Source organism: Uloborus diversus, chromosome 8 (assembly GCF_026930045.1).
Source record: "Uloborus diversus isolate 005 chromosome 8, Udiv.v.3.1, whole genome shotgun sequence".
Lineage (NCBI taxonomy): Eukaryota > Metazoa > Arthropoda > Arachnida > Araneae > Uloboridae > Uloborus > Uloborus diversus.
The window spans coordinates 78,760,666-78,775,809 of NC_072738.1; the positions used below are offsets into that span (position 1 = coordinate 78,760,666).

The window sequence follows — 15,144 nt, forward strand, 5'->3', positions numbered from 1 at the left end:
ACGAGAAAAAGTTGCCCACAGTACTGAAATATTCTCAAAGATAGACTAGAAAAAACTAACATCAAATTAACCTTTGCCAGCAAATGACAAATTGTCATAATTGATCATCTGAATAATAAAACAATAGTTTTAAAATGCAACTGAAGTATATGAGTTTGCGTTTTATCATGGCTTTGTTTCTCGACGAAGGACCAATCCTGTCTCTGATGGCAATAAAGCTGGACTAAAAGGTTTTATCTTAGAGTCACTGTCAGGGGTCTGTCCATGATTTTTCATAAGGTCTGTTTTTTGTGAAAAATCAACTAATTTTGTAAAAAATCAATTGTTTTGAAAACGCAAAAAATTGTGTGAAAAAAAAAATAATTTTGCTAAAAAAAAATTTTTTTCTTTGTAAAAACGAAAGTTCAACATGTTGAGATTGCGCAAACTGCACAATTGAAATGTTTGTTTAGTTTTTCTTGTTGAGAATTTCAATTTTGAAGGTTTTTCTTTGTTTTTTTTTGGGGGGGGGGGGGTACCCCTCAAGTATGAATATCCTTACACCATCAGAAATGTTATATGAGCAATATTTAAAATAATTGAAACAAGGAAAAAATAAAATTCACTAAGGGGGTTCAGCATTTAACTTTTTGACCCAAAACACTATTTAAGCACGGAATTTCTAATAAAACTTACAAGTTTCACGATTTTAATAAAAATATATGTTACTTATTTACCTCTTAACAAAGCATAGTAAGCATCAAAAATTAGGAAAATTCCATGTCCATAGCGGATGCAAAGAGATCAAAAAAGTACCAAAAGTATAAAAATGGCTCATAAAAAAAAATATTGTTTGTAAAATCAGTTTAGAGGCCTATGATAAACACATCATTAATACTTATCAAAACAGTTGAAGCAACAATAAAATAAACCATTGATTCAGCATTTCAGTTTTTGACCCACAAAAGAATATGTAATTTCGCTACGCTGTGTGTGATAGAAATAAAGAGACTTTTCATTTATTTCCCTCCTAATAAAACAAAGTTAACTTGAAAAAAGAATAAAATATGATGCAGATATCACATTTTTTCAAAATTTAGGTATCAAAAGCATAAAAACGGTAGATAAAATTTTTTAATTAAAGATAATCGACCTTATTAGCATCGAGAATTCAAACCTATACAAATTTCTCCCAAAATAATGTTGAAACACCCCACCCTAAACACGCAAATATTGCCAAGCTGGTAAAATGATAGGAATAAAAAGAAATCAATAAATCGAATAAATATAATCAATGTTTTGAGGCGTGGCGATAATGTTAAAGAAGTAACCCTATCTGAAGCGATAATTTTTTCCCCATCCTTACTATCAGTTTGCAGTACAAAGTTCACTATTTCGCTGCTGCATTTTTTTTTTTTCCTTGTTTAAATCATGAGCAGAAAAAAAAGTGCTTACACTGCCTTTTCGGCAGTGTAAGCACTTTTCAACTTTTAAGTTTATAACAACACCGCTGCAAAGCAATGTTGAAACAAAGAAGCAAAATTATTTAAAACAAAACTAAAACTGACTTTCAGCTGTTAATTTCTTTTAAAGAAACAAACAATGAGCCATTATATTCATTTGACAGTTAGTACAGTACAGAACCTTTTATCCGGGAACCAAAAAACCGGGAATCCAGAAAACCGGCAACTTTTTGCCAATTTTCCCGCTATTTTTCAAAAATTTGCATTTTTGGCAATTTTTGAAAAACTAAGCATTTTTTTGAAGTACCTAAAAGAATATAAACAGTATCTTAATAAATACCATATTACTCAAGTATAACTAGTTTTTCAAAAGTTAACAAAACCGAACTACAAAGGGTTATTCTTTAAGCGAGACAAAATTTCCGAAATATTTTCTTGAATTAAAAAGTACTCTCCTAAGTCCAAAATTTTCATGTTTTATTCCAACTGAAACCTAAAGAAATAAATATTGTCACATTCTAATGCAATACTTTATTGTGAATGGCCTTAAATTAAAATATTGCAGTTTAGAGCGAAAGAGCGGGAAATGCCGAAAACCAGATTCGCGAATTTCTGGATAGCTGATCGTGGAATCTGGAAATCGTTAAACACAAGACTGTAATGAGGCTGTAAGAACTCATAAATCAAATTTCTATTCTTATTAACTAAATATAAAAGCAATAGTTATCAATAACTATCGTAATCACAAATACAACATCTTTACAAAAAATTAAAAAAAAAAAAGAAAGCAATGCGTTTATGTAAACAAATGTTTTCATACACTACACACTACAGTAGAAAAATCGCACATTTAGGTTCAAAAACTTATTTCTTTTTTTTTCCAAACAGTGTGAATGTCTCAAGTCTTATGAATAAGTTAAATTTTTTGGTGTTTGAATTATTCTCTCACGATAGTAGTTTTTAATATTTCTATACATATATATATACTAGCTGTACCCGACGCGCGTTGCTACGCCAACAAAAAAATACATAATTATACTGATTTTCATGACAATCGGTTGAACGGGGCAGAAGTTGCTACTCTGCAGTGCCACCTGGTGGCGAGTGGCTTCAATGAGCATATTATCAGGGGTCGATCCAGCGCCAAATTGGAGCCGCTTTGCGGCCCCTTCACAAAATTCCGCATGGCAAAAGCGGCCCCATTCACAAAATTCCGCGTCGTAAAAGCAGCCCCTTCACAAAAATTTATAAAAAGGCAGCCTTTTCACAATATTTTTTAACTGCAAATGTGTACGCATCTACGCGAAAGCCTACCCCTCTTCCACCTTCTCCCATCTTATCTGTTTGCCTGCTGCGTGAGGTGTTTTTGCTTGGTTGCGTTCGACGAGCTCGACCGGGCGCGACCGGTTAGTTAATCACGTGACAGCTAATGATCACGTGCTCCAATCAACAGCTGAAAATGGTAACCGATAGATGATAGAACGTTGCGGTTTTTACCGGTCGGCCGGTGAGGTACGTCGAACGCAACCCTTGAGAGCGTCAAGATGGAACAGAAGAGGGACGCTTGTGATTGGTGGCTAGCCAAAATCCAAGAAAAATAATGAGTGCGTGATGAAGAATTGATTCGATGATTTTCTGCTGTTCCACGAGTGCGAAATGAAGACTGACTCATTTCACGCCACGGCAAATTTATCGCCTATATTCTGTTGGTTTGATTTGCTTCAATGACCAAATACTTCTGAATTAAATATTCCTTTGAATCATTGTAACTTTCAATTGTGTCTTAGTTGCACGCATCCTTCCTTTATCCATATTATTTTGCCAAATTATACACTTTTAATTCTCAAAAGTAGTTGCAAATTGAAACCTTGCCAGTTGCAGATCTTCTAGTTTTTTTCCTCTTTCTTTTTTTTTTTTAATTTTTTTTTTAAATATTCTCTTGTTTTTTCAATTTGTTTCTATTTCCTTCAGTTTATTTTGAAAAAGTTTAAGGTTCATAATTGGGGCGGGGGGGGGGGGGGGGTATCTTACGGAACGGACGAGCAAAATTTCTGAAAATTATTCCCTAACGAAGGTTAAAAAGAACACTCGAAAATCTTATATTTTCCTTTTTTTTAATCAATTGCATAGAAATTCGCATTGAATACTGGCGCATGCTGATGCAAATCGTATTGTATGGCAATTAATTAAATCCTGTTAGAGTATGAGTGACTACGCGGGAAACGCCGAACAACCGATTGGTGAAATTCCCTGTAGTCTGTAGTTGATACTGTCCGTTCTCGAAAGCTCACTTGACACGATTGCATTTAATGAAAAAAAAAAAAAGTGTGATTAGGCCAGGGGTGCCCGATTTTTCTCATATTCTTTAGTTTAAAGCAGCATTTCTCGATCTTTTTTTGACACTCGGACCGGTAAAACTTCGTCAAAAAATTTCACGGACCGGTAGAAATTTTTACTTTTTTTTTCACTAAAATAAACTGACCTGTTTTGTCTTTTTTTTTTTAACGAATGCCAGAAAGAAAAACCTTCTACTTAAAATAAACTTACAAAAGTTAATTGTAAGATTGTTTTTAATAACTTACACACTTTGAATATAAAATAAGCGCAGCTAATTTGTGTAAATTTTCATAAGCGAATAAATCTTGGAGAGAAACCACAAAACGTGTGCAAAGTAATGGATATATTAATGCATAAAAAATCGTATAAAATTAGGAATAAAAATAAAATAAGGAGATTTTATTTTATTGGAAATGGGTATAATTCTTCGAGGATCGGTGCCTGCGGAGAATTGCTGGTTTAAAATGTTATTCATTTTTTCTTTCCTGCTATTTTTCTTGTAGACTACGTGTAGAAGCAAAAGATAACTTCTAAAATCTCGCTAGTTTGAGCGTACAGCATACAGTAAACCAAAAGAATAACGGTATCATTATTATTTATTTATTTTTTTGCTGTTTATTTCTTAGATTCCTTCTTTTATTGATAAAATACAATGCCAGCTGAAAAATATCGTCAGTCATTCTATTTAATCTTGCTGTCTTCTTAAAATAAATATGAAACTTCGAGATGAGCAATTTCGCAATTTTTTAACGTATGTCCGCTAATGGGGAGCAACGGGAACAGTGCGCAAAAGAAGTTTTATTGAGTGGGATTTTATAAAAAGTTGCGGGAATCGCGTAATCTGCAGACGATAAATTTAAAAAAAACTGCAGACGATAAACTGAAAAAATGTGGTTACTGTATATTATTTCAGTTCGTTTTCTTTCTCGGTATTAATTTTTCTTTTGTAACAGATCGTTTGCGATCCAGGAGCGCAGACGATATTTTTCGTAATTAGCTTGTTCGCGCCTTCGCGTGTTTAAGTGGACATTTTTTAGGCGCATCAAAGAATAAGTTATTTTATTCGATTATAATTTGTGTTTTGCAAAATATTTCGTTACGTTTTTAGCGGATAATGGAGCGCTGGAGATAGCAGCCGCAATAATCTCAGTTTGGAGAGATCGCTTGTTCGTTGAAAATTATTCTTCAAGAAATTAAAATATGAAACGAGGACGTCCTGCACGGGAGGTACCTCCCGAAATTCTGCGTATTATGTTAAAAAATTTCGCTCTTCGAACATTGGGTCCCAAAATATCGTGAATTTCTTCAAGTCGGCAATTAACAACCCCGATAAAATCGCTACCACCACTTTATCATGCAGTAACAGTAACGCAAATGTTCCCGTTTCGGAGGACTCGGAAAAGGCGGTAAAAGATAGTACATCAAATGACAGTGAGGCAGTTCGCGAAAGTATAACGATTTTTGAGCAGAAAATACTGGAAGTGAATCTGGAGCAACTTCAACTGATGATGATATTGAGATTGAGCCATCAAATAATGATTCAAGCATTCTATTTGAGAGTACAAATGGAAATAAGAAGCATGCAATAAATGAAAAGTACATTGCAAATTATGAAAAGGTGTATAGCTGGCTTTACTATATTCAGCTAAGGGTTTTTTGTGCAAAATATGTTCATCTTTCATGAATGTTAGTGATTCGAACAAACCTTGAGTAAATATTGGAGTTGATATCAAGAAAAGCCGTCAAGTTTTAAAAAAACATGAGTGCAGCAAAAATCACAGAGAGGCTGTCAATATACAAAAATCTAGTGCAAAAGAAGGAATTCTCAAAAAAATCTGAAAGTGCAGAGATTGGAAATGAAGCAAAAAAAAAAAACAGAAAATTGATTGGTAAGTTTATTTAAATTTTGTGCTTTATAATCAAGAAGCAATGGGCCATTTCTGAGAATTTTGAATCTAGTTAGATTTTTGGGGGAAAATTTAGATGACAATGAAATAAAGAAAAAACATTTGCTAACTTGTGGTAAGAATGCCACGTATTTATCCCACATTTCAGTTCAAAACATTTATCTTTGAAAATACCGAAATTCCGTTGTTTTCAGGAAAATCCTAAATTTTACTTTGATTACGCAATATATATTTAGTATTAATTTGTGTTGAGTTTCAGAATCAAATTCTAAAATAACTTTACTTAAAATAAAATTCTTTTATATGCTGTTTTTATATTTTTATTTCTTATGAAGATCTTGATTTCCTTACATCCGGCATGGTAAACGAATTTTTCGCATTTTTGATGTTTACTGTACCTTGTTAAGAGGCAAACAAATAAAATTTCTTTATATATTTATTAACATAATAAAATTGCAAAGTTTTAAACGAAATACCTACTCTGTAAGAACGTCAAATGTCAAAAAATTAAAAGCTGAATGCTGGCGCAGTATTATTTTGGGTTTTAATTACTTTTAAGTTTTTCAAACACATACATTGCATCTTTAATGAGTATTTCACTTCTGTGTTAAGAAATATGTGATATCTTTGAGTCTGTTCATATTGTATTTATTAGGAGTTATCATTACGTTCAGCAGCATGTGCAATTTTCATTGCTCTAAAAGTATTTGAGAGGAGCAAACAGGAAATCTGTTGTGAGACTTTCACCTTAAGAAAGTGTGCCATATGTATATTTGTAAAAAACAATAAATGTAATGTATGTGTCAAATTACGAATAAAATGTTAAGGGTCTTACTTCCCCCCTCCCTCCAGCGCATTTTCCCTTGACAGCTTTCAGGTATTCTTCAAGAACTTGTAATCACCCCTGAAACCTGTCTAGGGCTTTTCTATAACGATACGACAGCTAAAATTGCTTTTATATAATCTTTTCCAAGAAAAAAATCACGAGAAGGTCTTTTTTACAAAAATAAAGAAAATTCACAAAAATATTTTGCTTTTTCACAAAAATAAAGAAAATTCACAAAAATATTTTGCTTTTTCACAAAATGGGGACCCAAAAAATAAAACCTGGATCGACCCCTGATTATGCACCTTCTCCGTGGAAAAATACATAGCAATTTTCATAATAATCGGTCCAGGTATCAAGTGAAGCCGTGACTATACTCAAATTTTGTACTCCCGCAGTTTGCAAGATCAATCCATTGCTAAAAATATCAAATAGAAAAAGTTTTAAATCCCCCCGTTGCATGAAAAGCCATAAAACAATAAAGAAAGAATTTATTTGTTCAAACTCAAGAAAAATGGCAACAGCTAACTTCTTATCAATGAGATCTTTCACGCGAATTAATTTCTGCAGCCGATCATTTTATTCGTATTTATCCAATGGATTGTGACTTAAACTGGAATAAAAAAGGAACTATCGATCGGATTTTTTTCGAACTGGTCTATAAACATTCCCAGTACCAAAAATAACAAACGGTGAAAGTTTCAGCCAAATCTGCCGGGTAGTTTTTGAGTTCATGGATGACATACAGACAAACATTCATTTATATATATATATATATAGATTTCTATAGTAATTTAAGTTTACTAAACAATCGGCCAATAGCGCTTTTTAGCGATCCAGAAAACTGGGAAATTCAGATATCCGGGATAGCGATGGTCCCGAACTTCCCGGATAATTGGTTCTCTACTGTAGTTATTTATATCTCACAGGAGTATCACAAGAGTGCTGATTTTTCCCCCCACAAAATTAGCAGTTCCTGTATAAGCTGATTGAAAGAAAATTTTGTGAAAGGCAGACCCAAATTTCCTCTGGCCAGACCCCTGACTGCTTAAGGGCCATTTCACAGTATATTTCGTACAAATGTAGAGTCCACAACATGACTTTTTTTGGCCATAATTGTTTGATTTGCACATCATTTTATTTTGAGTTAGTCCTACCAACATACAAACTAAATGTAAAACAATGTGCTAATAAAACAGTAAATGAAATCGCTATAGGAAAAAAAAGTGTCATGCTGCGGACTCGACATTTGGACAAAATACTGTGAAATGGCGCTTAAGCAATTCCAGGAATTACAGAGCAGGAGCAAACAGGGGGCAGTCCCCTAGGGTTTAACACGTATTGCAGCAAATACAAATTGATTAGATTGAAAACTCCTTAGTTCATCTGTCCTGTCAGAAACTAGTTTCGGACGTACAAAACGCTTGCCACTGTCATGATACTAACATTTGAATTCATATTTCTATTAGCGGTGAAATCTTGAATAGAACTCTGCCGTGATCGAGGGAAGGGGATGAATAAGCCTTACCTTAGTAGCAATTGGGTGAAGTTTCTAGCGAAATAGTAGTTGCTTTGATCTCTTTTAAAAATACTTTTTAAGCTATATTAGGCTATGGATGATAATATAAATATATATGAAGCAAGTAAAAACAATAGACTGAAAAAGATGCTTTAAATAAAAGAAACAATATTCAGGTACACACATTTGCAATTGTAAATTTTGTGAAGGTAGTTTTGGAACACAATAAAGGAAAAATGTACCACTGAGAACTGAGTTTGAGAAAATACATGTTTATTAGTTTATAGAGCATAAAAAGTTTTAAAAAGAGCACAAAATGATAGATCACTACATTACCGTAGGCATATATACCGCGAAGCAAATCTTCTCGCAGACCAATCGCATCAAATGTAGGAATGATTTCAACATCTTCACTCGTATCGAATTCAACATTCGATAAATCTGTCTCAACCACACGTCTCACCCGACTTGCCATTTCTTGAAGATTCCAAGTTTGTTTTGAAAATAAAGAATTAACACTAGAATGAAGAAAAATACGATGCGCTTCTTGCCTTTTGGATAGTTCTAGTTCAGTGTGACTTTATTCTGCACCCAATGCGCGCGCGCGAAAGATATTTGGCATTTATCGCCCATGTTGGCAATATTCGATTTCATGATATTAACATTGAGTAAGTAACGATCACCTCCAGGTTTTTGGCGACAATCAATTGAGTCAAGTTTTAAGTCTGAAAGTAACCATAGAAGAATTGTGCTCCCGATAGAGTTCCATGTTATTGCCAATTTAAAGAAACTTTTTTTGATCACTGTTAAAGTCGCATTATAAAGGAAATTCTTTTGTTTGTATGAGGCTTTTAATCTAATTTGAATATAAACAAAGCATTTTTTATTCATTCATTTGTAGTTCATTGCTAGTTTTTGGCCTTTTCAGTTTTTTGTATTCGTTACTTCTTTTTGGCAATGGTGCGTTTCTAATGTAAACAAAAATGTTACACATGTTCAAAAGCGGTAGCCGCGTGAACAGATCTGACGTGAAACTTCTGATTAATTTTAGGCGTGTTTTTTATCAGTATCTCTTGATAAAAAAGGGGGGAAGCAATAATTTAGTTGCTTAGTTAAACGTAAGTTACATAAAATCAGGCCTGTTGTTCAAATTTTAAATTAAAAGAATACTACAATATGGTAAGTGTAAGCTGTATATGTGTTTTATTCCACATTTGCTGTTATTTTGAAAAATAATAATAATAATAATAATCAATAAAGTTTTAGGTTTATCTGTGGGCGGATTTAAAATCGTAGTTAATACTACTGCATCGCTTATGAGTAATTTTTAATGAGTTCTCCTTAGTTTTCAATGCTAATTTTAATTATTTAAACACTTTTTTGGGGGGGGGAGGGGATTAAAGTTGATAAGTGAATAAAAAATTGCAAAACATTTGAAAACAAATTTGAAGAAATATCTGCTCTTTTTCTCTCTCTCCTTACGCAATTAATTTTATATTATCCTTGAATTATTTCTTTATTTCTATTTCGTTTTCTGTTTGAATCGATTTTTAGTTCTTTAACACTTCTTTTGTCAAACCCATATTCTTATGAGCCTCATGATCATCCCGATCACTTTTATTACAAAGCATTAGCTATTAAATAAGTAAATGTACAAAATTAAGGTGTACTATTCATTTCGCCTTAGTTTTAATACTTTTCTTTGAAATTCAAAAAGTTAGAAATTTAAATATGAAACATTGAATACTAATGGAATAAATTCACTTTGGTATTTAGTTTTTGTACTTCACTAATATTAGCCCTAAATATCCTAAGACAATTTGCTGATCTCAACTGATGCAGATGTTACAGTGGCTGAAATTTTACTTCTACTTCTTGATAAAAGCATGATTTTAAACAGATTATTTCCAATATGTACACACACACACATATATATACATATTCGTACAGTCAATTTAAATAACAAGTAGATAAGTAGGATTTTCAGAAGACAGATAATATATATATATGTATGTATGTGTATATATGTATGTATATATATATATATATATATATATATATATATATATATATATATATATACATATATATATACATATATATATATATATAGATATAGTATATCCAATAGTAAAATTTTGACTTTTAAATTGACTTTAAAAAAATAATTAACTAATATTAATGATTTAAATAGCTGATCTTGCATTCAAGTCATAAATTATTTAAAGAAATGAAATTCAAGTGCAGTCCACTCCCGCTACAAGGAGATTTGACTTACGCGTAGTGATGTGGATTGGGTAAATACCCAGTGGGTAGGTAAATATTTTTTGGGTATTTACCTAGGTATTTACCCAAGGCCTGGGTAAATACCCAAAAACTGGGTATTTTACAAAAAAATGCAAAAAGTGAAAGGGATTTTTTTTTTTAAATCTAAATATGAAATAATTGGTAAAACTGAAACATATATATGCATTACACAGTTTATAATATTTTTTATTGAAAGACTTGATGAAATTATGAAAGAAACATATCGTGTGAAAAGAATCTCTTTTCAATGTCATAGTTGGAGGAGTATAAGCAATTCAATGATGAACTCTGGGATTTAAAAATTACAATCTAGGTTAGTCATATCTAGTGATGTGGATCGGGTAAATACCCAGTGGGTAGGTAAATATTTTTTGGGTATTTACCCAGGTATTTACCCAAGGCCTGGGTAAATACCCAAAAACTGGGTATTTTACAAAAAAAAGCAAAAAGTGAGTCTGCATTTTTTTAAAAATCTAAATATGAAATAATTGGTAAAACTGATACATACATATGTATCACACAGTTTATAATATTTTTTATTGGAAGACTTGATGAAATTATGAAAGAAACATATCATGAACCAAAGAATCTTTCTTTTCAATGTCATAATTGGACAAGTATAAGCAATTTAATGATGAACTTCAGGATTTCAAAATCAATCTATGTTAGTCATCTCCAAAAGGGGGGAAAAAAAAAAAGGAAGCATGAGGGATGCTTGGAAGAATTTACTGAGAAGTTATTAAGACTATGATGTTATTTATTTATTTTATTGTTGTTTAAGTGATAACGTGGCAAATATAGAAACAGTTTTCACATTAATAAGCAAAAAAAAAAAATATATTTTTTTTTCTGTTGCCTTGCTCATTTGCATTTGCTCCTGGGTACTTCATGATGAAAATTTATTCGAACTATTTTTAATACACGCAATTAGTGATGTCCGGTGGGAAGGTAAATATTTTTTTGGGTATTTATCCAAAGGCAGGGTAAATCTCTTAGTAATTGGACATTTTGCCAAAAAAAAAACTTTAGGTGGTATCAAAAGGTGATGATTTCCTTTTTAAAACAAACTGTAAAATGAAAATTTAAAAATATAAAAATTTATATATTATAATTTCTTTAATTAAAGGCGTAATGAAATCTTATCAAAAAAGCTGTCAGAATTTAGAATGAACTATTCTAAAACTTAAATAAGATGGCACGATAATTTAATTTTTTATGGGGTAAAGCAAAGGGATATAAGTTTAATTTTGTCACATAGATGGCGTAGCACAACTTTTCATCTTTGATTTTTCATAATATCATGCTACCAGTTAATTTCGGCTTTGAGTTGTAATCAGTTTGTCCAAAGCCTCCTAAATACTAAATGCCTATCACATTTGTTTAAAAGTGATCCTCCGCCAGTGCACAAACAACGCTACTACCTGATGGCAATACATGGATGGTGTTGCTATGATAATGGATCCAAGCAATTCTAATCAAATCATTAATTGGTTAATTTTAAAATTTAAATTTAGAGGTAAACCAATTGTTTTCTCCACTTTTAATTTCTAATGCTTTCGAACTTCGATAGTTGGCAGTAGCCAGAAGACCGAAAATATGCTTACTGGGATGATTTTGTTCTATGTTAAAAAGGAGAACGCGATAGACATTTAGTATTTAGAAGGCGTTAGTTTGTCACTCACTTTGTATTTGTACCGGTAAAACTTTAAATTTTGCTTTGAAAAGTGAAAAACTAAAAAGGAAGATGGGGACATTGATTAGGCATATCCAACACATTTAATGTGAATATCATATTAGATTGCTAAGTTGTTTCACACAATGATTCTTTTAATATGCGATAAAAATACAATTTTTGGGCAGAAATTTATTGTTTTGTATATGGTTGGTTATATATATACATAGTGGAATAGACAGAAAAGTATTTTAGTTGAATATAAATTTTTGAAATAAATACCCGGGTAAATACCCATTTTGGGTATTTACCCGGGTATATACCCTGGATATTTACCCCTAAAAATAAATACCCAGGTATTTTACATCACTAGTCATATCCAAAATTTAAAAAAAAAAGGAAGCAGGAGGGATGTTTGGAAGAATAAACTGAGAAGTTATTAAGACTATGATATTATTTATTTATTTTATTGCTGTTTAGGTGATAATGGGCAAATATAGAAACAGTTTTCACATTAATAAGCAAAAACAAATCAAAATATTGTTTTCTGTTGCCTTGCTCATTTGCACTTGCTCCCCATTACTTCATGATTCAAACTATTTTTAATACACTCAATTAGTGATGTAGGGTGGGAAGGTAAATATTTTTTGGGGTATTTATCCGAAGGCAGGGTAAATAAATCCCTTAGTAATTGCACATTTTGCAAAAAAAAAAAAAAAATGGTATCAAAAGGTGATAAATTTCTTTTTAAAACATAAACCATAAAATGGAAGATTAAAAATATAAAAATTTATATATTATAATTTTTTTTAATTAAAGGCTTAGTGAAATCTTATCAAAAAAAAAACTGTCAGAATTTAAAATGAACTATTCTAAAACTTAAATAGGATGACAGGAAAATTTAAAAGAGAATTTTGATATAGTTTTCCTGAATTTGTCTTTGCCGGTGGTAAATGATTATTTCCACACCAGGCATTTGTATAGATATTCATTACATTCTCTCCCCATTTTTTATCTTTTCAAAATTTGACTGCTGCTTCAAAGTATGCATTTTTTGAATTTGTAATGCATTTGCCTAACTATCCATTTGTGTTGCTTTGTAGTCCTGGTACGAAAAAAACTTTGAGATTTCCAATGCTGATGAGTTCAATCTCAAAGCAGCTTTTCTTTGTCTTTGACTTCGTTTAAATTTTTTTTTTATTCCTCCCCCTTTTTCAAATGTTTAATTCCTTTTTCGTTACTTGCCATTATATATGCAGAATATGTCTGAACACTTGAACTAGGTTTGGAGGAAATTTCTGCAAAAGATATAGGAAAATAGGCAGTAATAATAAATTGAGCGACATTTTGTTACATTTTGATGTAATGCAGGGACATATTACTAGGTTACAAAAGACAAGGACCTTAAAAAATTGATGTTTGCTTTTTTTGTAACCAGTTAAGCTTTTTACTTTTTGTAGAATGGCTTTTTATATCTGAAATTTGGCTATTAACATTGATTAGGCATATCCGACACATCTAATGTGGATATCATATTAGATTGTTAAATTGTTTCACGCAATTGTTCTTTAAATATGTGATCAAAATACAACTTTTGAGCAAAAATTTATTGTTTTGTATATGGTTGTTCATATATATACATAGTGGAATACATACAAAAAAGTATTTTAGTTGAATATAAATTTTTGAAATAAATACCCGGGTAAATACCCATTTTGGGTATTTACCCGGGTATATACCCTTGGTATTTACCCCTAAAAATAAATACCCGGGTATTTTACATCACTACTTATGCGAAATGACTATAACACGAGTTTTTCATGAGTAACCAATTTTAGAGATAATGCGAATTTTTCACCCACAACACGAATTTTTTTGGAAGGAAGTATCAACTTCTTTATTGGCTACTGAAAATTGATTTCGTGAATGTTATTGCATCCCTTTCAGCATCACTGACAGCCAAAGTTCCCACACCAAACTAGTCTAGTGCATCAAATAACCACTCAGCATCTTTCATTTATTTATTTTTTCCATTCTAAATATAAAAGTTGTTAAAATATAATGTCACCTTAGTGTCACCTTCATCTAAAGTTTGTGAAGATGGGAAGAAAAAGAAAGTTTCTGATAAAAAATATAAAAAACATTAAAACTCTAGATGTGCTTGAACTACTACAAAACTTCGTCAGTAGCGTGACAATAAGTATGATTGAATCTTCCATATGTACAATTAAAAGTCAAAACTAAAAGATATCCGTAAAAGTTCAGAACTTAGTTTCAATATTGAAGCTTGCAGAGCAGTCTAGCAACATAAATATTATGCAAATGGAAGCTGCTCTTGTATTGTGGATTAATAAAGAGATCAGAAAGATGAGATGTTGCCACAAATTGAAACATTATAAAGGTGAAGCAAATGTATTTAGAAATGCAGAATTAGATTAAAATATTGATCTGATCAAATAGCATAAATCATCACTATCTTCATTTTTTAACTTTTAAATATTGTTAATGTATCTGCTGTACTGTTATAGTTTTTCATTTCAATTTTACGTCTTTCATTCCCATCGATCATTCATTTTGTTCATCTTAAAGTATTTCATGTTGAATAACACTTCTTTATTTTTTAAATACAGTAAAAGTTCAGTTCTTTATGCAAGAAACTGTAATGTATGGTTAATGAACGCTTTAGAGCAGTTTGAGGGGTGTTTATAAGTATTTGATATGCTGTAAACATTTTGTATGCATATATTTTTACACAACGCGAAATTTAGACTTACCCAAGGAGTCTCCGAATGCATCCCTCGGGTAAGTTCGGGACTTAACTTACCTGATTTCAAATTGCACATTGGTGAGGACGGTCATCTCCCTTTTCCTATTCTGAATCTACTCCTGACTCTACACCCTTGCAAAAATTTCTCTGCATCTTCTCTTATTTTTTGTAACAAAATGCTTAGGTTTTATTGCATGAATGGACCAGTTGAAATACTTTAAGGATCAGTGAAATTTTGTACTTTATAATCCCTTAGATCAGCATTTATTTATTAGTTTAATTTCCACTCTTATTAAACATTTTATGCTATTTTTGGTCAGATGAGGGCAGAAAAACCGGTTATGTGACTCTCGTCCGGAAACTTTTG

At 31.6% G+C, this 15,144-nt stretch overlaps 2 protein-coding genes across 3 annotated transcripts in view; one reads left to right on the top strand and one right to left on the bottom strand.

Moving 5' to 3' along the window:
* Positions 1–8,607, bottom strand: part of LOC129228079 (eukaryotic initiation factor 4A-III) — a 38,094-nt gene extending 29,487 nt beyond the window's left edge. Inside the window, exon 1 of the mRNA XM_054862715.1 lies at positions 8,368–8,607. Within this exon, the coding sequence (XP_054718690.1) occupies positions 8,368–8,506 (139 nt within the window). The 5' untranslated portion in view covers positions 8,507–8,607. The remainder of the gene's footprint in view (positions 1–8,367) is intronic.
* Positions 8,608–9,047: 440 nt separating this feature from the next.
* The window catches only part of LOC129227276 (tubulin alpha-2 chain-like), a 35,046-nt gene continuing 28,949 nt past the window's right edge, over positions 9,048–15,144 (top strand). For both annotated transcript variants that reach the window (XR_008580827.1, XM_054861799.1), the window contains exon 1: positions 9,048–9,210. Coding sequence is in view for 1 of the 2 variants with exons in the window: in XM_054861799.1 (XP_054717774.1) it covers positions 9,208–9,210 (3 nt within the window). In the remaining variant the exon portion in view is untranslated. The remainder of the gene's footprint in view (positions 9,211–15,144) is intronic.